The sequence below is a fragment of the Lithobates pipiens genome, unplaced genomic scaffold (assembly GCF_037356315.1).
Source record: "Lithobates pipiens isolate NorthernLeopardFrog02 unplaced genomic scaffold, aLitPip1_a1.2 Scaffold_3, whole genome shotgun sequence".
Lineage (NCBI taxonomy): Eukaryota > Metazoa > Chordata > Amphibia > Anura > Ranidae > Lithobates > Lithobates pipiens.
This window is the reverse complement of record NW_027507790.1, coordinates 66,036,205-66,062,802: the sequence shown is the minus strand read 5'-3', so window position 1 is coordinate 66,062,802 and position 26,598 is coordinate 66,036,205. Positions and strand designations below refer to the sequence as shown.

At 42.8% G+C, this 26,598-nt stretch overlaps 1 protein-coding gene across 1 annotated transcript in view; it reads right to left on the bottom strand.

Moving 5' to 3' along the window:
• STX2 (syntaxin 2) overlaps positions 1–26,598 on the bottom strand; it is an 80,271-nt gene that overhangs the window by 37,177 nt on the left and 16,496 nt on the right. The window contains exons 3-5 of the mRNA XM_077461780.1: positions 26,209–26,308; positions 9,937–10,011; positions 7,593–7,666 (exon numbers count right to left, since the gene is read on the bottom strand). Of these exons, the coding sequence (XP_077317906.1) occupies positions 7,593–7,666; positions 9,937–10,011; positions 26,209–26,308 (249 nt within the window). The remainder of the gene's footprint in view (positions 1–7,592; positions 7,667–9,936; positions 10,012–26,208; positions 26,309–26,598) is intronic.

Below are 26,598 nucleotides of genomic sequence, written 5' to 3'. Positions count from 1 at the left end.
GTTAAGTTGATAACCAGTGGCCGCTGGTGCTCAATATCGCCACCACAACCTTCACCCCGATGCACAGGCCAGCCTCGTTAGGAACTTGCACTACTCCCCGCACTGGCTACCCGCTTGTCTGCTACGTCCCTTCCCTCCCAGGCAGCCCCTTCTGTTAGGAGGTGTTGCTTCTTCTCCTAGCCAAAACAAGAAATAGGTCCAGAGACTCGATTATCCTCCTGGTCAATCAGACTCCCTGACCAATTGGGTCTCAGGACCCGGTTCCTGATTGGCCAGGAGGAGAATCAGGAAGACAATAGCGAATACTGAACTCCCTATTGTCACACAACTGTATCTGCTCAAGGCATAGTGCTCAGCGCCCCGAAACCACCCTTTTTTTAAGCCATTTAGAGACTGAGGCTATAATCGTGCTTCCAAAAAAGAAAAACCCCATTGAAATCCATGTGTCCAGCTCCATGATTGTAGATTAGGGGCCGGGTGCATGAATTAGAGGGGCGGCACCCCTAATGGGGTGGCTACCACTGCTGATAACAGAGGAAAGACACAGCAGAAACACAAGGAACTCAGGACTTTGGAGAGCGATAAGAAAACACTACAGATATATGTGCCCAGGTCAAATATCATGAATTGGGTTTACATCCACTTTGCGCTAGAATGGGCAGCTATCCTCTCATATTTACGATTAGCGCAACACCTAGGCTGCCCACATAGATCTGCATTTCCTAAAGAAAAAATAAATAAATAAATAGAGAGAGTGGAGTGTCAGGACAACCATAATATGTAGCTTACACAGACAGTACTTTGATCTTTTCCTTTTTCTACAGAATGCAGGCCTCAATAAAGCAATAACAGAGAATTTACTTTTCTTTTATACGTCAGTAGATTATCCATTAGACCTTTGCCCACTACTATACACAAACACATCTAGATAACTACACCAAAACAGTGATTCTAACATATTGCTTAATATGAGGAGTCAAAGTCACGCCCTTCCTGTTCAATCCCACTCAAAAATATTAAAATTGTAAGTTTTCACAAAAAGTTCATTATATTTTATATAGACACAGGAGGGATGACTTGCAAGTTATACAAAATATACACCGAAACATTGCAGCAAAAATACTTGCCAAACACCAGATGGTGGCCGGCCATGTATGCATGATAGCTCACTGAACAAACAGTGATCGCTCACGAATTTGGCGAATATGCATATTAAGGCTTACAGAGAAGCGAGAAGGGAGAAACCAGCGCCAGCTTAAAGCAAAAAACAATCAGTGACTGGCTGGAGAAACACACACACACACACACACACACACACACACCAATTGCTTTATCTCGCCTACAGCATCTGATCATCTTAAGTAGCTGGATCAAAATCACTATCACTTATGTTTGTAGCCACCTTAAGGCAAAAGTGCAACATCAATGTGATCATAAAATGCACACTTTCATATATTTAAAAGTGGAACTAAACCACCCAAGAATATTGGGGCCCTCCAGAAGCTTTTGACATGATGTAAAATATTACTCAGCATATTTGCACATTATGACATGCTTATCTTGTAATTTCCTTTCTGCAGGTATACAACAGTCACATTCCCCCCTTGTCCCCAGAGCTTTCATCCTCGCCCAGTCGTCTTCTGTGTTCAGAGCCTTAGCCCCTGTACACACGGTCGGAGATTTCGACAACCAAATCCGTCGGATCTTGTCCGAAACTGTTGCATACACACAGTCGGATTAAGTTGTCGAAAAATCCGATCTTTCAGAACGTGATGACGTAGATAGGACTACATTCAGGCTAGTAGCCAATAGCTTTGATGTAGGAATTTGATATGAGCATGCGTGGCACTTGGTCCGATCAAAATTCGCTACACATGATCGGATTAGGTCCGACCGGCCCAGTTGGTCGGGAAATATTTCCAACATGTTGGAAAATTGGGTCCAACGGAATCAGTCCGATGCATACCACACACAGTCGGATTATCCGACGACACGGTCCGATAAGACACATTCCGACGGATTCTCCGACCGTGTGTACAAGGGCTTAGACCTGCTCAACTGGTTGGGCTGCAATGACAAAAGTGGCACACATGCACAGCGATTTATGCATGCATGGCTCACCACATATATTCATGCAATATTCATGCAAAATATCTAATAAAAGGTAAAGAAAAAACATTCATAAACGGCTCAACAGAAATGTCTGTGTAAGCTACTGCTATATAAGGTGCAAAGTTGTAGTGATCCAAAATAACACATATAAAGTGCATGTGTCAGTAATTATGATACTGATAATGTCCGTGCAAACTTTGCAATAATTGCAATACTGAGAATATCCGTGAAAACAATGCAAAAAAAAAAAAAACTGTGCAGACTTCAAATGACCAAAGGAATCCAAATAAAGTGCTGCTGCTCCTGGGTAGTGCAATAATAATGGGGAGGCGATTTTTCCTTTTCTCCGTTAGTTAAGTAGATAGGTGTCCCCTTACCTTAATGCTGTAAGGTTACAGCATAAAAATAGGTTTTAGAACCCTTGTATGTCCCCAGGCGGGGCGTCCCCAAATCGGTCTCACTGATATCTGGTTATCTTTAGGTTCACTTGGAGCGAATATGCGGTCTCTCTTATCACTGGGGTGGGTGGACCTCATAAACAGGGCAAGAGGGATGCTCGATAGTGTAGAATTATTTAAAACTTTATTGTTACAGCATAGTAAGAAAAGGTACACACATTTGAAAAATTATAACTGAGCAAAACAGAGATGAGCAGCAAGTTTGTGTATGTCACTTCCCGTAACTCGTTTTCCAAACCTTCATGCGGTAGCACTTTTGTTCGCAGGGTTGTTAGGCTTGTGGTTCCAGGGACGTTTCTGTCCTTCTGTGGTCATCCTGTCGGGCTGGGGAAGTTTTTCCGAAGCTCTGGGCAGACGAAAAAGCCTTTTGTGACCGGAAACGGAGGGCCCTTGCTTACGGCGTGGCTCCTTACCTTCCTGGCCTGTGGGAGTAGTGTACTCTTACCACCTGTGGCATTTTTAATAATGTCATCCAAAGAGGCTCCAAAAGAGGCTCCAAAGAGCCGGTCGCCAAGGAAGGGAAGATCCGTCAGGGCTTTTTTGGATGCCTGGTCGGCAGACCAGCATTTCAACCAAATCAAGCGCCACAGCACCACTGCTGACACTGAAGCCCTGGATAACGGGAAGAGTATCCAGGGCCTTGTCACAAACATACTTAGAGGGATTCCACTGGAAAAAAATAAAAATAAAAGCCAGCAGCTATAAATACTACAGCTGCTGACTGTTAATAAATGGACACTTACCTGTCCCAGGGTCCAGCGATGTCAGCAGCCGAGGCCGATTGATCGCTCGGCTCTTGGCTGTTGCCGACGCCATTCTTGGTGAGGGAATCAGGAAGTGAAGCGTTGCGGCTTCACTTCCTGGTTCCCTACTGCGCATGCGTGAGTCGCGCAGCGCAATGGGAATGGTCCGCACTGTCTCTGGGACCCGTTTGTGTCCCAGCAGACAGAGCGGCGGGACAGGAAACAGCATGGACTCCCGTGGGAGTCTATGCCCGGAAGTGGGTGCAAATACCTGTCTTAGACAAGTATCTACACCCCCCTCCCCCCTAAAAGGTGCTAACTGTGACACCGGAGGAGGGGGGGGGTTCCGATGAGTGGAAGTTCCACTTTAGGGTGGAACCCCGCTTTAAGGCCTTGCACTAGTTGGTCTGCTAGTTCCACGCAGAATTTGCGATGCAAAAGTTTTGCCCACTCAGTGTTTGTGACACAAGTGCGGATGCCAGTACTGGTCGTACGGCTGACCCCACAACCGTAAACAAGGAACGAGCCATCGCCTCGGCCTTCCTTTCCGCGGGATCCTTAAAATGCAGGAGTCCCCTCTACCGGGATTGTGGTTACTTTGTTTAACCTGGACACTGGGGGGTCCACGACCGGAGGAGCCGGCCACCTTTTGAGAAGGCTCTCCTCAAAAGGCTAACGCACCGTCATGCATTTGAGGACCAAAAGGGTCCATTGCGGGCGACCCCATTCCTTGTAAATTAACTTGTCAAAATAAGTCAGATACGGGAACACCTTAGGTAAACGGGCTGGCTTACGGGACCCAAAAAGGACAGCTACATCAGCAGATGGATCTGCTGGCTCCTGAATCTTCAGGGTATCATGCACAGCTGTGATAAGTGCTCCAAGAAGCGCTTTGTCGCACACGGACCCGGACGGGAACTCATCCTCGCTGTCCTCACATCCTGGTCAGCACTCCAAGGGACACAGGCACAGCTTCACAGGCACCCCCAGGGACATGAGAAACAGGACTCGGGACACAGCCAGCCAGTGCAGCCCCCCCCCCCCCAAAGGCGAGAGCCCCTGCACAGGACACACACAGCTCAGCAGCCATATGCAGCATCCCCCACAGGGGGGGTAGGGGGATAGGGACAGGGAGAGAAGAGGGTGGTGAGGGACCCCCAAATCGACCTCCTCCCAGGGAATGCCCAGCCCCACCGTGGCAGGGAGATCTGTACTTAAGAGTCCTGAAGAGCTGGGAGACTTTGCATTACAGACCCACTGATCAGTACAGGGTGGCTGCTGGCCTCGGCACACTGACGCAGAAATCAGTAGCCCGGTCATGTGTGCGCCCCAGAGCATAAAGGCTCACCAACCACCTCTGGAGCTGAGGTTTCCTCGTGGCCGACCCAATGCGTAGCGCTGGTCTGCACACGCACGATGGCCAGGCTGGGGAGACTACAAGGATAAGGGTATCCAGCCTGTCTCCCAGCTGGCTGTTGATGACAGATCCTTTGATCTGCTATCTTGCACAAAAAGCAAAGCTAATGCATAAAAATAAAAAAAAGACGGATTGAAGTCAAGGTTCCTAGGTCCTTCATTAGGAAAAATAAAACAGATGACTGCATGGCAGGCTGAGGGGGTTGTTACATAAGGGACCGCCCCTTGGGCAGAACTGGAAAGTTCTGTGTGTTACATAACATGTAATGCCTAGTATTCTCCTAGAGGTGGCGTAACAACCCAATGGCTCAGAGGGGAGCTGTGTCGGTCGGTGAATATAAGAGAAATAAAAAACGGAGTCGTTAATAAATACCACTAAAAGAAAGCTCTAATTGTGCGAACAAAACGATAAAAATTTAATTTGGGTAAAGGGTAGCATGACCACGCAATTGTCATTGAAAATGCGAGAGCGCTGAAAATTGGGCTGGAAAAAAGGGGACGAAAGTGCCCAGTATTGATGTGGTTAAATGAGCTACACAGACATAAGCTCATCTCTAACAGAAGTGAGCATTTTCTGACAGGAGACAACTGGGTCATCCTTAACTAGGCTGTCTATACAGGTGCGGCAAACTGCTTTGCTCCATGAGGAGCTCAATTTGTTTACACAAACCACACATTTCCTTTTTGGTGGCTGGGCTTGGGCCTTGTCCTGAGTCTTGGCCTGCCAGCAAACAAATTACCCCGATTAATTTTACGTCACATACACTCCATAACAGCCTGCGCAAGCTTACCTGTGAGGTGCTGGTGTTAGGACCTGCTTCCACTGCCTGTGCAGGTATCACAGAGGAGTCAAACCCATCTCTGTAGAGGTCCGCAGCCTATGCTGGGTTTCACCGTTTTTAAAAACCACCAGCCTCCCTGTTTAGAGACCGGAACTAGCATCTCCAGTGCCCGCTGAGGATATCACACACCCTGGAAGTAACCCCACCGGGTAGTTCCTGTGGGGCAGCTTGGAACACAAGTTCCGCCCTTCCACTGCACATCCCAGCCAGGCTGTTTAGCAGGGAAAACAAGCCGACTGCCACCATGCGGCTCGTGGGCAGGAGCTCAGACATTCCCCATGTACTGAGAAGCAGAGACAGCAGCCACAAACCTACTCCCCTGGTAGATTTGCTGCTCTAATACCCAAGAAGAAGGTAGGAATACCACCCCAATGCCACAGGAGCCAGGCTCATGAGACTTAGGGGAGCCAGTTCCAGGAAACATGTTAACCCCATCCGGAGGAAACCCCAATACTGACATGGGCCTGGAGGAGCCCTAAGCCTTATGGCTGTCCTGGAAGACGTTTAGAGAAACAAGTGTTTTTTCTAAGAGTAGCGAGGGGTTAGAATACCTATCAGGTTTTTACTGCCATTTGTGTTCACACTGGGGAGATTTAGGCCATTCATACACTGTTCGAATGTTAGCTGGTTCAGGAGAAACCTGAGATTCAAACCATTAATGGGCAGGCTGAAAGTACCAAGTTGATCGATCCACTTGGTAAAATCAGCCTGCCAGATTTGCTTCAGATTATCGCAAGCAGCTGCTATAGCCGCTAGTGATAATCAACATCTTCTATAAATCGGCAACCCGTGGCTACAGGAAAGAATTTGTATTGTCTATGGTCAGCCTTACTCTCGCTTCTTGTCCTAAATGGTACTCCATACAAAATAGAAAAGAAAAGCTTTGGCTTAAAGTATAGTTCCACCCAAAAAAAATAAAAAAAATAGATTTGTTAATGTGCATGAAAAAAAAAAAAAAGTAGCTTTGGCTACTGACGTCGCTTCACTCGGTGCAGGAGATCAGCTCTCCTCCCTCCCTCTAGCCAATCAAGAACACGTCACAGGTCCCCGATGATTGCGCGGCCAGACAAGACGCACGGCTCGCGCAGTGGGTGAGCGTCTGTGAAGCCACAGCCAGGAGTTACAATGCCAGTGCTGCCGAGCGGAGAAGACGAGCGGGGCTTCGATCCACCGTATCGCTGGGCACTGGGACATGTAAATGTCCGATTATTAAAAGTCAGCAGCTGCAGTATCTGTATCTGCTGACTTTAAATTTTTATTTTATTTTTTTTAAGCGGAACTCCGCTTTAAGTTCTAATACAGTTAGACATGTGTTGGATGAGTAATAGTATAAGTTTTGGATTATCCTACTGACGTGTGATCAATCTATTGATCCCCTAGCACGTCTGATAGAGGATTTTAAAATATACTTTGTGTTTGATCCACTAGGCACAAAAAAGCGATTTACTTTCATGGGGAATTTTCCCCAGAGCTTAGTGAATGAGGTGAAGCTCTGCTGACTTCCATCATCAAAATCATATTTCAAGCATAATTACTTATTACTTTTTATTTTTCGTGCACATGATTACGTTTTCTTTGCATAGTGAATCTTCTCCACATTTACCAAGTTAGGTAAAAATTCCCTTGCAAAGTGAACTGCCTACTTACCTTTAGTAAATCAACCAGGTCGTCTTTCTTTCTGTGCATACACATATCAGCATCATGTTAAATAGAATACAGCCCTTAGTGTCCTCCTCATTTCTTTCATTGAAAAAATTTGAAACAGAATCCAAGCATTTCTGCTGGATCATTTTAAAGGTAAACTCGGGCTAACTTGTGCCAACATCAATCAGCTATAAATTGTGCTTCATTTGTCACAATCCTCTGCAAAAGTCTTTAAACTCTCCCCAGTGTGTGTGCACATGTGTTAAAAGATCACCCCCGAGACAGCCAGCAAGTGGTAAAGGTCACAGCCACACAAGTACTGCTTAAACAAACGGGGAAACAAAATAAAATGTTGTCAAGTCATGTGTACGCCTTACCTGAGTCTTCCTTATTCTTAAATTCACAGAGGATCTGTTGGCATTATCATCATGGTCAATAGTTTGCTCAATAGCTATAAGAAAAGGAAGTGATACAAGAAATGTGAAAATGACATAATCATAAAACATGTAACAAATGTGACATTACCTGTTGAAAACTCAAATCTACACTAAAAATCTTTTCCACTTTTAAAACCATGCCAAATGCTGTGGTGACCAAGAGAAGACATGTATTTAAAGTGAACCTGTGAGTCTAGGTATCTCGATTATAGCTAGAACAAGGTTGGAAACCAAACCCCAGTCTACATACATGTTTTCAGGTCAGCGTCTCACTTGGAAATCAAAATGCTAGCCCTAAAACCTGCACCTTAAAAAAAAATTAAAAAAAAGCAAACACACACAACACAACAAGTTGGCAAATAAAGGAAGATGTATATACTTGCCTATTTTCAGCCTGGTCTGGTCCAGCCACTTGATCCCCTGCGTCACACAGCGGCGGCTGCAGGGCAATGGAGAAAGCCACTGACCATGGCTCTTCATGCCAGAAGTGATAACATCCCCTATAGTTGTCCATGGTGCAGCAGATTTCAGCAGTCCCTCCACTCCCTTGCAGCTGCCGCTGACTGACACAGGGGAGCCGGATCACATGACATGGCTAAAACCAAAGCAGCCTGAAAATAGTAAGTATATGCATCTGTTTTTACAAAGGATAGTTGGTATATGTATTAAAGTGGGCCGTAAACTCCCTAGATTGATGTTTACCTATAGTTAAGCCCATAATAAGGCTTACCTATAGGAGATATTTACTTTACAAGCAGCCAGTCACCGTCGCATGTGCTCTGAAGGAATGGCATGCCCATGCCGTTCCTTCGGAGCCCTGTGCTGTAAACAGCGACTCCCATGCACATTCATGGGAGTGACGTCATCGCGGCTTAGCTATTCACACTGCCGAAGCCCTCGAACCTCGAAGGAAGACCAGGTGAAGATGGAAGCACCTACAGTGCACCACTGAAAAGTTTCATTTTAAAGGCAAGTCTGTCATACTGTGCTAGTATGAGGTGCATACTAGCACATTAGGACTTAAACTGCTGGGGTCCAATATAAATTTTTTGTTATTGCTGCGGTTTACTACCGCTTTAAAAGGATATGTAAAGGTTCGTAAAAAAAATAAAAAAAACCCACACGTTATACTTACCTCCTCTGTGCAGTTGGCTTTGCACAGAGCGGCCCCCATCCTTCTCTTCTGGGGTCCCTCAGCAGCACTTCTGGCTCCTTCTCTTCTCGAGTGCCCAGTTGGAGAGCCGCTTTCCCTCAGGGCACTCGTGCAGGCATGCTCCCATAATCCTTCTGCTGCGAACATTGACACAGAAAGCAGGAAACTGACACGGGAGCCGCAGGCCCTACTGTCTGTAATAAAAGCGGTCTATTTTTTGCCTTCAAGCAAATGCAATACGTTTTAATAAACAGATTGGTTTTAATGTACTACACTGTGAGATAATCCTGTGTTGCGCGTGTTTGCCTGTAGTGCCATTATCGTGGATTTAAAGGACCATACACCTAAACCGTGAAAGAGTTTGTGACATCCAAGGAACAAAAGGGAACAAGGAGGACGAGTACAAAGGAGCTTGGTTTTGCACCCCTATGTGGGGAAAGTGTGGTCTGACCTGGGATTAACAGGTCAAACGTGAGGGTAAGTGCATTTATGAATAGTGGTGAGAGTCCCATGTATAATTTAGAAGGATTGGCACGACAGCATTCGTGACAGGGACAGCATTCTGCACCTTCCACAGCATAACAGAAAGTCACTTCTGTCCGTATTTTTGCCACAGACTGTTGCTTTTTGTCTGCACAATTCTACAAAACTAAAAGTTTTGGTCGCAAAATACTAGTATGGTGTACAAAAGGAATATACTGTAACATCTATATGGTTAAGAGGGTGCTACAATGACTCACAGCTGGTCATGATATAGAACATGAATAAGATACTGTAGGTCATCAACATATCAACAAGCATGTTTCAAAGCAAAAAACTGCTCTTTATTATATGATTGCATATAAGACAATGTTTCAGGACCAGGAAACCTTTCTAAGGCATGTGATGAGGGATCCCTGCAGTGTCCTCATTCACATATGTGCATTTTTCGGGTAGTTCAACACATGGCATCTATTCTATTACACAATGATGCTGGAACTGTATGAAGAAAGAGCAGAGATAGGAACACTGCTCGACTCGAAAGATAGATTTCATTATGCTTTTCAGTTTCATTTGCATTCAATTGGACCAAAAATGCCATAGCCAAAAAGGAACCAATTACCCCATTTTGTAAACAATAGAATACCTTACACTTTAATTTTGTCCGAACTTTGTTGGCGATATTCTTGATTTCTTTGTTAAGACTTTCAAGGTCATCCTTGGTTTCTGCAATTAAAAGTATATTATATATCCAAAAGTAGAAGCAATTCAAAAGACTGAGGAAAAGATAAAGAGTTAAACTTAATTTTAGTAAATCAATTACTAGTACTTCTGACCTTATGTCTTAACATGGTTATGTTGCCTGGAGTTGAACATATTAGCTTACAAAGAAAACCAGGAAGTATGATGTATTTACTTACACCACCTTTAGAACAAGTCACAAGAAATAGACATTTAACACTAATTTCCTATATAAAAGAAAATAACATTGCATAGCACAGGAGGAGGAGGCTTGTCCCACATAATTTAAATACTGTAGTGTACCTCACGGTTTTTTTTTTTAACAGTATTTACCAATTTGATGGCTCCACATGTAGTTCTAAATACAGGGATGGCCAAGTTTCCAGGTTTTAGTGAAGTTTAAGAAGCTGGTTTGAACCAAGCTGGTCATAACACATTATTTACTTCACCAATTGATGCAACGGATGTGGGCCTTGTATAAACCGAATGTGGCATCAGCTATATACAGTATACAGAGCAGTCTTCCAGCTTTGCAACAAGAACTTTCCAATACAGGAACAAAATCAAGTCTGAATGCTGCTTAGCCTTTACAAAGCTTCCTGTATTTTCTGTATGAACACCAGCTGCTCATTGGCTGAGGCAATGAGGTGGCAGATGTCTTGATTTCCACCTTAACCAATCAGGAGAAGCCTTATAGTTTATAAAAATACAAGACTTCCTGCAAATAGCTGAGCAGCCCAAGTTGGTTTTGCTGAGCAGCGCTCAGCTTTACTTGGCTTTGAAGCTTCAAAGCCTACTGCCAGACTAACAGCCTAATATACAGATGAAATACAATGAAAGGGGTTTTACATGTAAAAAAAAAAAAATGTGTACTTTGGTTGATCAAGTCCGGAGATATACAAATCTCTGTCTTACAGCACTGTTTAACAGGGGAGAAAACCCTTTCTTCACAGCAGTTTTACTTTTACTTACAGGTATCTTCTTCACCCACAAACTATGACTGAGCAGTGAAAAGAGAAGCAGTGCACTTATGAGCTCATCCATCTATTACTCTGTTCCCTCAGTATGATCCTTGCACTGCAGCACACCCAACTGGCTTGTTGCGCTGCTTCCCACTTTTAGATTGGCTTTACAGTAGACGTCAAAAGGCTAACACCAAGTTAAATTCAGGTATTTAAACTGAAAATCAAGGTACCATGAGATATGTAGCCCAACGTTTGCAGGGAATCCAGAAAGTTGTGGAAATAGATAGCCAACAGACAGGCAGAAGGGTTTTCAACAAGGACACTATCTGCGTGGAGTTTGCATGTTCTCCCTATGTTTTCATAGGTTTCCTCCAGGTACTCTGGTTTACTCTCCTTTTAAAGACATGCTGGTAGGTTAATTGGTTCTGGTCTAAATTGACCTTAGTACATGTATGTATGAATGCGAGTTAGGGACCTTAGATTGTAAGCTCCTTTAGGGCAGGGACTGATATAAATGCACAATATATATATGTAAAGTGCTGCAAACATTGTCAGGTGCTATATGAATACCAGTAATAATATTAATAACAACTCATGAGTATTTTTTCAAATAAGCTTAGGATTGGCAAAAATAACTATTGCTTTTATATAAATGAAAATTATATGCTGTGACCACAGGGAGAAAGCAGAGACAGAAGAAGCAAGGTATGTGCTTAACAGCTGAATATACATACAAAGAATCAAGACTAATTAGTACAATTCCACTCACCCACCACATTGATCCACACATTGGGTGTCACTGGATATCATTTATAAGCCAGAAAATGTGCTTGGTCTCAGAGGAAACTGTTCCAGCTGTATTTTTTTTTTTTAAACTACGCTGGCTACTAAGGCATGCCCAGTTTTGTCCCAAGTCAGTACTTTATTAAGAGCGAAATTAAAGTTCTATGGTCACAGCGTACACTTATTTTATAACATCAGAATTGTAACAGCAATACAAACAATAGTTATTTCTGACAATCCAAAATAATTGTACTTGAAAAATCTCCTTTCATGTTGTGAGCATCGTCTGCTGGTTCTCTTTCCACAACTTCCTGGATTGCTTCCATGCATTGCAGCTTGTCTTTTGTAGTTTAAAAGTGAAAGACCAGATCCTCCCCCTATGGCACTTTGCTGTATGCATGCAGCGATTCCTAGACTGACCCTGCCTCCTCCTCCCAGCATGTTCACAAGGCAGGCTCTGCCACACAGCAGTGCCTACTCAAAAGGCATAGTGAATACTTGGCACAGAATTCAAGTAAATGTGTGCGATTCTTCACAAAGTAAGTTTACACACTTCAAGATCAAGCAGACTAATATGACTAGGATAGAAATACTTGAAATTTGAAATGGCATTTTGACCATAATTAAATTATGACCATAGATATACATTTAATTCGCTGTGCTGTTAAAGTATTTCAGAGAACCATGTCTGTTCATTTTAAACTGGACTAGGAAGCACCACCATATCACAATAAAAGAAGAAAAAAAAAAAAAGCCTCCTGAAGCTGGAACAGAAAGAATTTGTGTTTCAGCAATTTGAAGTGGACAAAGGAACAGCCAGAGCGGTTGTTCCACATGACAAGTCAATGCATTACCTCTGCACATTATACATGAGTGGCTGAAAGAAGGCAGCAAAACACAAAGCTTAAACATGAACTGATCAAACTAAATTATATTCATAAAAGCCTTACTTTTTACACTATAAAGAATTTTTTTTTTTTTTTGCTGAAACTTCATTGGTTGTGTCACCCTGATAACAGATATTGTTATGATCATTTACTGTATGCTTCGCAGTTGGCACTGTACATTTTTACCTAGATGAATACTTCCATTTAGCATTCCATAGGCCCAGACTGCAATGATTTTTTAGGGGTTTATCATAACATTGAGCAATGCAAGCTAGTCTTTTCTCATAGTAAATTGTATATTTTTGTACATAAAACTGGGAGTATATAATGTATGAATACACACTAGGTAATAATACATATAGACCTACAAACATAGAAATGCCAGAATGTTATAACAGGCCAGATGTCCGAAGAAGGTTCAGGGGGTCTTTATTCCTGTCTCCCATGTGGTCAAACAATTGTCTAAACCACTGTGTAAATAAAGTGATCCTCTATGGCAGGGATATGTAATTAGTGGACCTACAGCTGTCCCATCATGCCTCTGCCTCTGGGTGTCATGCTTGTGTGTCAGAATCTTGCTATGCCTCATGGGACTTAGTTTTGCAACAGCTGGAGGTCTGCTAATTGCATATCCCTGCTCTATGGACGGACTCTTGGTTATGGGTTCATCATATTTGTTGGGTTTGTTTACATAGCTCTTACGCAAGCCAGGCTATACATTATGCAATTTTCTTTCCTTCAACTATGGGTTTAAGGGAACAAACTGCTCAATTCCCTCCATCAACACAATCTGTGTTAAAGGAGGAATCCCTCCTGCTGCGCCTATTATATTCGGACCACGGCAATGGTCGTGAAAAAAAAAAAAAGAAGACAGGTGGGTTGTACTGGTGTCAAATGATAGATACATTTCAGTACAACCACCCTGCCCATAGACGGATCAAGTTTCAGCTGGTTCCTGCTGAACCGGCTAAGTTTTGATCAGCCTATGGCCGGCTTAAGGTGTAGGAAAAAAGGATTACCCAGAAGTCAATGCACAGACAAGAACATTGAATGCATTTGTGGGTATCCCAAACCACACCAGAACAGGTATTAACTGCTTCTGGACCACCCACTTTATATACACTACGACAGGGCAGCCTGGCTGTACAAAATCATGTACCTGTATGGCAATTTTATGCACGCATTGTAGGGGGGTGAGCGTACCTGACAGGAAACAGCGGGAGCCAATCACGATGGCCTCCGCAACCTGCCGACTGTTCACAGGAGACACGGAGCAGCGAGGTGCCCATGTAAGCAAGGCACACCGCTCATCTGTCAGTGAGGAAAAGAGATCCGTCTTTCAGCTATGATGAAAGACAAGCTCTCCCTTTTCTGCCAGTGTAACATTCCCCTCTCTCCACAGTTAGAAAGCACCTCCCTAGGACACACGTAACCCTTTAAACGCGCCCCCGTACACCCCTTCCCTGCGTCATTTATACAGAGATCAGAGCATTTTTTTAGCACTGATCACTGTATTGGTGTCACTAGTCCCCGAAAAGTGGCACTTAGGGTCAAATTTGTCTGCCACAACCTTGCAGTCCTGCTCAAAAAAAATAAAAATAAATAAATCGCTGATTGCTGCCATTACTAGTAAAAAAAAAAAAATAATAATTATTTAAAAAGCCATAACTCTAACCCACAGTTTGTAGACACGATAACTTTTGTGAAAACCAAACACTTATTGGGATTTTTATTCAAAAAATATGTAGCAGAATATTGGCCTAAACTTAAGAAATTTGATTTATTTTTTATATTGGGAAGGTTTTATAGCAGAAAGGAAGTTTGTTTTTTTATTCAAAATTTTCAGTATTTTTTTTTGTTTATAGCGCAAAATAAAAACCGCAGGTGATCAAATACCACCAAAAGAAAGCGTGTGTGTGTGTGTGTGTGTGTGTGTGTGTGTGTGTGTGTGTGTGTGTGTGTGTGTGTGTGTGTGTGTGTGTGTACACATTAATTTTATTTGGGTACAGCATTGCTCCATGGTGCAATTGTCAGTTAAAGCAATGCAGTGCCACATCGTAAGAAATGGCTTGGTCAGGAGTGGGTAAAACCTTCCAGTGCTGAAGTGGTTAATGAGGAAAGGTTTTTGCAATCTGCCCGTTGAATGCAAAGGAATCAGAAAAGGGTGAAAGGCAGAGATCAGGGCATTACTTTTTATTCATCAGGTCATCCTATGCATATATGCAACAGTATATAGCCACATATTTAGACGAAGCAAGGAATTTCCAAGAAATCTTTCCTATACAAATCCAAATACTTGCAATATTATCAATATTTTATGTTACAACCTCTGGTCCTCTTGATTTAAAAATCGAGATGTTCCATTTTATTTTTCAAATACTGACAATTTTTAATTATCTGTGACATTTTCTATGGGCACAAATTCCTGTTCTGAAATCTGTTGCGAGAGAAAAGGCCATCTGCCTGGCTCACTATGACTTTAATGCTTTAAAATCACTGACCGGGAACAAGTATGTTGATTAAAAAAGTTAGAGAAAGTCTAAAATCAAGTTGGAGCTGCAGTAGGGAGCAAGGGCCACATGAGCCGACTCCTCCTCTGTAGTGCTGGCTCCTGTCCCATGAGGAGTGATACCAACTGCAACCCTCAACTTTCCGCCTTCTTACAGCTAGCTCCAAGTAACACACAGCACTCTCCAGACCAGGTAAAGCGGGCAGTATGAGCCGGGGAAAGGATCAGGTACAGGAGTGAAGAGAATTTTGTCGTCTAACACGCCGCGCTTGGCCCTGCCCTTTCCCTCCCCCAACTTTAGGTATGAACAAACACTAATGGTGCTGCTGTCACATGCAACTAAAGGCAAATTCACAAGTGCAGCATGCACTGCTGCTCCCCTGATAAGCAAACCAAGTGTATCTGACGGGTGGTGAGGAGGCCATGTATTACCTCCTCACCACTAGATTTAAACCCATGACTGCTGTGCAATGCACACAATTGTGACGCAGTAGTATGACAATTATAGGTTTAAATCAGGTGGGAGGAGGTGACACTGTGCCTGCTGATCTTTGACTTAACATGTTGTTCAGGTAGATCTCCACCTCTTTAAGGCTGCCCAAGTTTACCTTTTGTAATATGTTACACCCATATTAGGGGTAGAACATGTGACATATGCACCAGCTTCTGCTTCCCGCCCCCCCCCCCCCAAACCTACGGTCCGACAGCCAGTGGGGGATCTTTTCCTTCCCGCTAGCTGTCTCAATCTGTAAAAAACATGGCCTTGCTGTCACAGCTGATGCCCAGAGTTAAGATGCCACTGCCGGGGACCAAAGAGCGGTGACACGAAGGGCTCGGGTGAGCACAGCGTTGGGTCCTGGGACAGGTGGGTATCTGTTTATTAAAGGTCAGCAGCTTTATTTTTATTTTTTATTATACTTTTTACTAGAGCTCCTCTTTAAAGCCATGTGCTAATAAATTGGAGAAGAACATTCACAAACCTGATCAACTGCTGCCCTTTTTAACCTTGTTTCTTAAAGTAAAAAAGCCAGAAGTTTCTAAAAAGCTGCACCTATAGAATGGCTCTATTCCCTTGCAGGGTCTTACTGGAAGCTTGCTTAAATACAGCTATATACTAAAAAACTGATATAGGTACAGCAGCCTCCCCTGCAAAAAGCAGCGTTTTTCCACCCACCTGCTCTTAGGCCTCTTTGACATGGGTGGCCAGGGAGTGGTTAGACAGGCAGTAGACCACTAGTTGTATTGACTCCCACCTGAAACATAACCTACAGACAGAGGGAACAGTACACATCATAGCCACAATGCTTTGCGGAAAATTTAACTTGGCAGGCCAAGTTAGACAGTCTTGACTTGTGGTTGTGAATCAATTTCAATAAAGAAAATCTCCATTCAACTGGAAAAAAAAAAAATCCACCGTGGATTGCTTTTTAGGAGAGTGTTAGAAACTGCCACCCATGTGAAAGATGCCTTAGACTGACAGCAGGTTTCATTCCTGCCTGCGTGATGTGCACAGTGCACAATACCCAACTGGAAGTTTGGGGAAGAGGAGCAGAGGCACACAGCAATGTTTATCTTTGTATAAAGACAAAAAAAATTAAGACAAAACATTTTAAAGTGCAGCATGTGCAAGTCATCTATAGGGAAACAGAGAAAATAAATAAATAAAAAGTTTTGCCTATAGTTCTGCTTTAAAGCGGTTGTATAGTCTTTTTTATAACTTTTACCTACAGGTAGGCCTATAATAAGGCTTACCTGTAGGTAAAAAAAAAAAGAAAAATCTCCTAAACCTGTATGGTTTAGGAGATAGTCCCTTCGCAATGCGCTGCTGACTGCAGCGGCGCATTCGCACAGGGGATTCTCGGCTGAAAGTCCGGCAAAAGCCAGACCCTGCCGGAAAGAAGTCTGCCGTGCGGGAGTGACGATATCGCGGCTCCGGCAATGCACAGCGCTGGAGCTGCGATACCCTGAAGGCATGCCGATGGAACATGTCAGCTGCCTCGGCGTGGATCGGGCGAGATGTCGGGGCTTCATTCTAAGGCAAGTATTTCATAATGAGCTAGTATGCGGTGCATACTAGCTCATTATGACTTTTACTTGCAGGTCAGAAAAAAAATAAAAATAAAAACACGTCAGCGGGTTTACTCCCGCTTTAAAAAGGGGTTGTAAATCCTTGAGGTTTTTCACCTTAATGCCTTCTATGTCGCCAACCACTTTTACTTACCCGAACCCAATCGTTCCATAGCCAGGGACGAGCAAAGCAGCTCCAGCCACTGTTTCGGGTCCTCATTGGAAAGATTGATAGCAGTGTAGCCATTGGCCCCCGCTGCTGTCAAGCAAATCTAGTGACACAGGGGCAGAGTTCTACAGTTTGTCAATGGATGCAGTAGGACTCAGGTGTACATCCGCATGGGTGTCCCTTTGGAATACAGTTCTCCCAGGGGGCACTCAATGCAGGGAGGAGCCAGCAGTGCTGCTGGGGGACCCCAGAAGAGGAGAAATCGGCCACTTCGTGCAAAACCCTTGCATAGGAGAAAAGAATGGCTTCGCCAGAAATTCTAGGTCTTTCTAACTCTCATGCAAAGAAATTAAATCTGAAGGTTATAAGCCTACCTGATTCTCTTGTGAACATCTTCCCCTATGTTATGAAGGAGGGTAACTAAGTGCCCTTTCACACTGGGGCTGTCCAGCGTTAGCGGTAAAGCGCCACTCGTTTTAACAGTGGTTTACTGCTGTTTAATCGCTGCTTTCCCGCCTTAGGGGGCGCCTTTAACCCCAGCTAGCTGCCGAATCACTTTTCAGGCGATTTGGAAGCGATGCCCATTCGTTTCAATGGGTAGGGCGTCTTGGGAGCACTATACAGCGCTCCTAAACCACCCCAAAGATGCTGCTTGCAAGGCTTTTACCAGCGTCCCGCAAGCGCACCACCCCAGTGTGAAAATTCACACTAAAATGAATGGGAGGCGGTTTTCAGGTGCTATTTCTAGCGCTAAAACGCCTGAAAACCACCTCAGTGTGAAAGGGTTCTTAGACAGAATGTGTTACAATCTGGTTTAAGAAGGTGAAAAAAGTCTGAAAAAAAATTAAAAATGAATGCAGGCAATATACCAAAGACTGACAAGCTGCAACACATACCATTTTAGTTCTTCTGGCAGAAGCCCTTAAATTGTGCAAGCTTACCCAAGTGTACTTGGAAAAAAAAAATGCAAGCTTTAGTGCCTTTCTGACATGCTTTGAACAGACACTGGGACAAAAAAAAAAAAAAAAAAAAAAAAAGTAAAAAAAATAAAGAGCAACTACCTATTTTCGTTTTATAGTAGCAATATAATGAACTGGCTGCAATTGAATTGAATTTTTTTTAAAATAGGTCGCATTATAGATGCACTTTAAAGTGGTTGTAAACCCTTACAATCAACTTTGACCTACAGGTAAGCCTAGATTAAGGCTTACCTGTAGGTCCAAGAAATATCTCCTAAACCTACACGGTTTAGAAAATAATTGTCGAAAGACAGGCACCGCTGTCTATGGCGCAGGCGCACTGAGCGCATCGCGGTAAACGGCGATATGCCGCGAGTGGCAGCTCCCGCGTGCATGCGCGGGAGTGACATCATCGCAGCTTCGCGAGATGACAGCGGCGCAGCAGCGAGACCCACCAAGAAGATGGATGCGCCGGACTACAGGGGACAGCGTGACATCGCTGGCTCCTGTGTCAGGCAAGTGACACATAATGGAGAAGCTCTCTCCTGAGGGGGTTACCTTGCAGGCACGCTACCCGAGTACAGCATTCGGTGTCCACAGCTGCCTAATGTATGACTGGGCCCTGCCCCCCGTGTCATTGGATTTGATAGACAGCAGCAGGAGCCAATGGCTGCGCCATCAATCTGGCCAATCAGGACACGGGACACCGGCTAGAGCTGGTGTGCTCATCCCCGATGCAAGAAAAAGTTCAGGTAAGTAAAAAGGGGGCACTGGGGGGCTGCTGCACTGCAAGAGGTTTACAACCCCATTTGCTGTGAAGGAAAATCACAAGCAGGGAAAACTTTCCAGTATAAGGTATGCAGTCAAAAGACACAGACGTAAAAGCAGTGTTAAAGGAACAGTGACAAATAGATAACAAAGGGAAATGAAGCCTGCTTGATCATGTCACCTGAACACAGGCATGAATTATTTTGCAGCACATCTGCCACACCTTCGATATTCTTAGCAGGGCTGCAGAGGCAGACAAAGACGTCACATATCTATACCCTAGTGTGAAAGTACAACTTAATTAGAACTATTTATATTACATATCAGGGTAATGACATAAAAAGCATGGCATTGATGTTTTTTTTTCATTACACTTGGAAAAAAAAAAAAAAAAAAAAAAAACACACACACACACACACACACACACTACTGGTAAATTGACGTTTAGGAGCAGTTTGGCAGTTTTTTCAGCTGTCCTCTGTTATCTTATCAGTACATGTACACAGGGTTATTTAGTTTCTAGGAAGTCGAGTTTAGAAGCATTTTTTTGGAACACAAAAAAAAAAAAAAAAAAAAAATGCATTCAGGACCGATGTTTAGAGGCATTTGAAACATAAAATGACTAACAGCTTGTAAACGCTACCAAAACGCAGTAACTAGCAGCGTTTCCTTTACAGATGTTTTCATTTTAACAAATATATATTTTTTTTTTTTTAACCACCTCCATTACAGGACACTTACCCTTCCTGCCCAGACCAATGTTCAGCTTTCAGAGCTCACAGTTTGAATGACAGTCAGTCATGCAACACTGTACCGATATGGAACTTTTTTTCCCCACACTAATAGAAAAGGCAGAGAATTTATTGATAGCATTGGAAGTAAGAGGTACACAACTACCAAGGGTTAAGATTCCCATGCTCGCATTGATTCGATCGTATGGCGAGACGCAAAAAAAAAATAATTAAGAAGATTCAAAAGATATCTCATCTGAACTACCCATGTGGAATTATCCGTTATTTGAAGAATCAAGTACACTACAAGATAATAAATTCTGGATGCAAAAAAGGTATAGTGGAGCTGGAACAAGTTTATCCAAGTGGAAGCATATGCTCATTTGATAGGTTATATTGTGTTTTTAAACAAACAGATAAGAATTTCTATAGATTTTTACAGCCAAGGCAGGCGCTAGGCTAGGTGCTCAATTTAGTAGTAAAAGTATTAATATATCAAAATTCCCCCCAACTGGAATATTAAGAACCCAGGGACCAAGGTGATTGGTATCTAAATTATATACATATTTAATCACTTGCCGCCCACCATATAGCAGAATGATGGCGGCAAAGTGGTTTCAATATCCTGACTGGGCGTTATACGACGTCCTCAGGATATTAAGCCGCTGCGCGCTTTACGACGTGATCAGCCCTGTCCAATCATGGCTGATCACAGTTTAAATAGGAAGAGCCGGAGATCGGCTGCTCCTCTGATGGGGGGGCTGTGCTGATCGATTATCAGCGCAGACACACCCCCCCCCCAGAGGATGCCCACACTGGATGGCACCAGACCACCAGGGATGCCAGTCAGCGCCCCCAATAGGCATCACTGATTGGCATGCATTATTGTTTGGCACTGACTGGCATCAGTACAATTACTTTACACAATGCCACCCATCAGTGCCACATATCCATACCCATCTGTGCTGCCTATCAGTGCCGCATATCAGTGTCCATCAATGCCATCTCATCAGTGCCACATTATCAGTGCAGCACAATCAGTGGCCATCAGTGAAGGATAAAAATTATTTACAAAGTTTTGTAACTGAAACAAAAAGAAATTCTAAATTTTCTGTCTTTTTTTTCGGGGGGGAGGGGGGGGGGAAGAGGAAGTTTTTGCTTCTTTTCTTTCCTTTTGCTCCCTCCAGTTTCCATCCTCAAAAAAAAAAAAAAAAAAAAAGTTAGTTTTTGGAGTTGTTTTTCAGGGCAAAATGAAACGTATAGTGATTTATTCTTGGTTTTTTTAGTTTGCATTTATTAATATGAAAGAAACAAAAGGAATTGATAATGATGAAATGTCATATTGTTGATGTTTGTAAATGCAGATATATAAAACAACAAGTATTTAAAACGGGCTTTCTTTTGGTGGCATTTAATCACTAGTGTTTTTTTTTATTCTTTGTGCTATAAATAAAAAGAAATGTAAATTTTGTGAAAAAAATAAAATAAAAAATAAAATAAAAACACACGCCTTTTTCTTTGTTACTGTCACAAAAATGTTGCTAGTCATTTTTCTTCATAAATTTTGGCCAAAATGTATACTGCTACATATCTTTGGTAAAAATAACCCAAATTAGAGGATATCATTTGGTCTTTGACATTTATACAGTCTACAAACTATGGTGTCAATCACTGAAAATTGATCACACCTGATCAGGCCTTCAGTAAGTACATCAGGTGCATCACTAAGTGCCGGTTCACACTGGGACAACTTGTCAGGCGACCTAGCCGCCTGACAAGTCGCGTCCCATCCTGTACAATGGAACCGTTCTAATCAGGGAGACACCCCGACCACCCCCCTTCCCGGTGGCGAGCGGTGTCTCTGACATGCCACCACTGAAGGTACAGGGATGCGCACGCATTCCATGTTTAAATGGAAGGACGTCATATGACGCCCACGCAGAACGGCCAGCAAGCAGTTAAACTGCTCCTAAACAAAAACACGCCAAAACGACGCTAAACAGAGGTTTTTAAATGTCGAATTCTAGCTGTCAAGTTAAATTGTTCTGGAGAGATTAAACAACGTCCCATGTACATGAAGCCTTACAAGCAAAATAAAATGTCTTCTCATTTTGGTACTCATGGCAGCTGGCTTGAATGCTGAACTAGATATGTAAAAAAAAAAAAAAAAAAAAAACAAACAGATCCCTGTAGTGGGGCTCCTAATGCATTTCAATGGTTAAATGCCTACCAGGTACCGGGAAAAAAAAAAAAAAAAAAAGGGGGGGGGGGGATTTGGGGGTTTTAAATTAAGCAAAGCATATGGTATACTAGGGCGCTGTGCCTCCATCCCTACTTTGATTAAAGAAAAAGGGGGGTTGGGACTTAAATGAGGTGTGTGCGAAACAGTTGGCATGAAAACACATTAATAATTCATATGTATACTTAAGTGGAACCATAGATGGATTTCAATGAAACTATACAATGATAGTTCATGATTAGCAAAATGTCATATATAAAATCAAACATAATGCATGATTTTAGAAAAAGAACTGCATCCTTAAAGGCTTGACATGTTTTGTGAAATTCGCTCCACTTCCATTATACTCTGGATTATGGTTATACCATGCATAAGGAGACCCTCCTCGCGATTACAAACTATGCCACCATTGACCATACAATGGAGATCTGCACCTTTCATGAGGTCTTCTCATATGTGCCTTGGTGTTCCCGGGCAGTACTCCCACAGTTCAAGGTGCAGACATTCCCAGTTAGCTCTCTATCCACGTGTTTTGCTATGAGCAGATTTTTTACACACATAGCATCTGTGCCTGAGAATGTGTCACGAATGCCATGAAACGCGATAAACCTATTAGGATGCAGTTCTTTTATTACATTTTGCTAATCATCAAACATCATATTGTTTTATTGAAATTCCATCTATACAATCAGCTCTTAACCCAGTATTCATATGTTAGTGTGTTATGATCCAATCAAATCATTGACAAATGTGTTTTATCACATGTATGAATTTCTGTAATCATGAATTTTCTACAAACTGTTGAGTCTTTTTAATAAAATTTGCTCCTCGACACTATCCTTTATACTTACTATGTTATTGTTCCACTTATGTATGCATATGATTGATCAATGTGTTTTCATGCATTTACTATTTACCAACCGCTTCGTACGCACCTCATTTAAAGTCCCAACCCCCCTTTTCCTTTGTGTATCAGAAAATTATTTTTACTTACCTTGCCCCTTGCTATCCTGGCAGCCAGCGCTTTTCTCTCATCTCCAATTCTCTGGGTTGAGGCCAGGCCTTCAGAAATCTCATTTACAATGCAGGACTGATAGTACTGGATTATATGGAATGACATCACAACTTTGACTGCCGGGTGGAGCACCAAAAAGACCAGTTGTTGCAAGCTCTTTATTGCTCTCTCACATGGCTCTTTAGCAATCCACAGACAGCAGCTGTGAAAGTGTAAAATTCTGCATTATCTTCAGAAGTTTTATCTGAAATTGCTGTGTAACTTAAGGCAGCACATGGATTAGTCATTTTTCTTTATCGTTCAACCAGAAGGTTGGGAAAAAATAAATAAAAATAGGACTCGATTCCCCCATCCAAATACGCGATTTGGATGGGGGAATCCTCAATGATAGGCTATTGTATTTTGACAGCAGGGAGACTTCCCCACCATCATAACACACTAATCAGCCTAGTGGTGGTGATTGCACTGGGAACAATCAGGTAGGGTGATTGTACAGAAGTTGATCAGCAGATTGACTACTTACAGCCTCCCTGCCCATACATGGATCAAAATGTATTTGGTAGCTGCTGAACAAGCCACATTTTGATCATTTAATGATAACTTTTTTTTTTTTTTTTTTGATTAGCAGGAATTATTTTTTCCCCCCAACTGAATTGGCTGAGGTCAGCTAATAAAGAATGTAATAAGCGTAACATCATGAAGATAAAAGGAGCTAGCATAAGTCTAAGGGCTCATTCACACCAGCACACCCATAAGGAAATTTTTTTAAATGTGTTTTTGCCTTGCCATGCATTGGGACTGTGCTGGGTAATGCAGGCCAGCACAGCCCCAGCTCACCTGGTTTTACTGAACCTTTGAATAACTTCAGGAGAACAATTCAGGGCTAGGGTATAAATTCATATCCTAACTGAAACCACTAAATTACCTTGAAAACTATGAAAGCCATCATTTATAAATGGGATAATAACTGAGGGAGCTGCAACCTGAACCACAGCTAATATGGGTAAAACATCCAAGGGACAACCATTACAAGGCTGGTTCACAAAGCTGGGCTTGATAAAAGAAGAATGCCATGACTGGAGGAAAAAACAAAAACGAAAAAAAAAACAAAAAGGAAAAAAAAAAAAAAAAAAAAAAAAAAAACTTTCAAATCCCATTGGATGTTTGGCAAAAGGTCTGGAAGACACTGTAAATATGGATTAACCACCTCCTGCCCAAGGTAAATCATATGACGTCCTTGACTTTCAGTGGGAATATCTGAATACCTGCAGCTACAGGCATCATCCAGATATCATCTTTTAGAGCCGGCATTTCTATGCACCATAAGAATGATCATAGTGGCAGTTCTGCTGCCTGATCTTTCTTACAGACAGAAGGGGACATCCTGCCACCCTCTGGTGCTTCTTCGGGCTCTTCAGTGCCATCGGGGACCTGGAGAAAGAATCTGCCACTGCTGGATGATGAGCATAGAGATTCCCGGTGAACAGATAGTAACCAGTCATCTCTATGACCATCGGAGGCCCGGGCACAACGTTATAACAAAGCTGCGATCGTGACTGGAAAGCATGGTATTTTTTTTTTTTTTTTATCTCAATCTTTCCAGCCTGGAGGAGAGATGTGGGGTCTTATAGATGCCACATCTTTCCATAAAGAGGAGCTGTCACACATCATTCCTATTACAAGGGATGGTAACATTCCTTGTGATGGGAATATAAGTGATAACATTTTTTTTAAAGAGAAAGTGTAAAACTATGCCTCGTCCCCGTTTACAGGAGCAACTGCACACATAAGTCCCGCCCACATACGTAAACGCTGTTCAAATCACACATGAGGTATCACCGCGTGCGTTACAGTAAGAGCAACAATTCTAATACTAGACCTTCTCTGTAACTCTAAACTGGTAACCTGTAAATAAAAATAAAATTTTTAAGTACAGAAGTTTGGCGCCATTCCACGAGTGTGCACAAATTTGAAGCATGACATGTTGGATATCTATTTACTTTTCACATTATAGAGAATAAATAAAATTGGGCTAACTTTACCGTTGTGTTATTTAATTAAACTCCCTCCCCCCCAAAAAAAAGCGTTTGCAACAGTTTATGTTGCACAGTATTTGCACAACAATTTTTCAAAGACTGCCATTGTGCCATTGTATTTCCTAGGGCAGTGGTCATCAACCCTGTCCACAGGGCCCACCAACAGGCCAGGTTTGCAAGATAACTGAAATACATCACAGGTGATATCATTTGCTGCTCAGTGATTGCAGTATTCTAGTCTGCATCTCCCCAAAGTAATACATAAAACCTGACCTGTTAGTGGGTCCTGAGGACAGGGTTGATGACCAGTGCCCTAGGGTGTCTGCTTAAAAAAAAAAAAAAAAAAAAAAAACAACATATATAATGTTTGGGGGTTCTGAGTAATTTTATAGCAAAAAAAATTAATTTATGATTTTTATATGTAGGAGAGGAGTGCCAAAATAGGCTCGGATGGGAAGTGGTTAAAGCGGGAGTCCGCCGGGACTCCGCATTTTATTTTATTTTTTTTAAAGTCAGCAGCTACAAATACTGCAGCTGCTGACTTTTAAAATGGTGACACTTACCTGTCCAGCGCGCCCGCGATGTCGGCACCCGAAGCCGATCTCTAGATCGACACTCGGGTGCTGCCGCCGCCATCTTGGGTATGGGAATCAGGAAATGGAGCCTTTCGGCTTCATTTCCCGGTTCCCTACTGCGCATGCGCGAGCCGCGTGGCGCAATCCGGACGGTCCCCGCTGCCTCTGGGAACTGTGTGTTTCCCAGCAGGCAGCGGGGCACTTGCGCAAAGGGGCGGGCAGTTGCGGAAAGGGGCGTAATCTACGCCCCTTTCCGCAGACAGCTATCCCGGAAGTGGGTGCAGTTACCTGGATTATCCAGGTAACTGCACCCCCCTCCCCCCTGAAAGGTGCCAATTGTGGCGCCGGAGGGGGGGGGGGGGGATTCCGATGAGCGGGAGGTCCATTTTAGGGTGGACCTCCGCTTTAAGGTGTCAAAAAAACAAAAAAAACAAAACAAATGACATATAATCAGATTTATATTGAACTTGGTAGCTTACTGTCTTCTGGGTTTGGTGCAGATAAAATTGTGCTGTGCTTCTTTTTCACCTCCTCTACATTTTCAGATATTTTAGCAATACAGTTCCTTATTTCTTCTACCTAAGGGTGAAAAAAATATAAAATCTCAAAAAGAAATGCAATATAACTTTTGTACAAGATAACATTGAGGATAAAACATTAAGGGTAGAGGAGGCAGAGCAATAAAACTGAAAGTGGTAATTTACTAGGCCATCATGCTAAAGAATTACAAACATACTATATTTTTGTACAAGTGCAAGCAGATTCATAGAGGAGAACCATTAGCAACATTAATAATAAATAGCTTCCAAGTGTGAAAGAGGAAAGGCATGTTCATTAATATATCACACCCGCTGTCATCCAGCAAGATA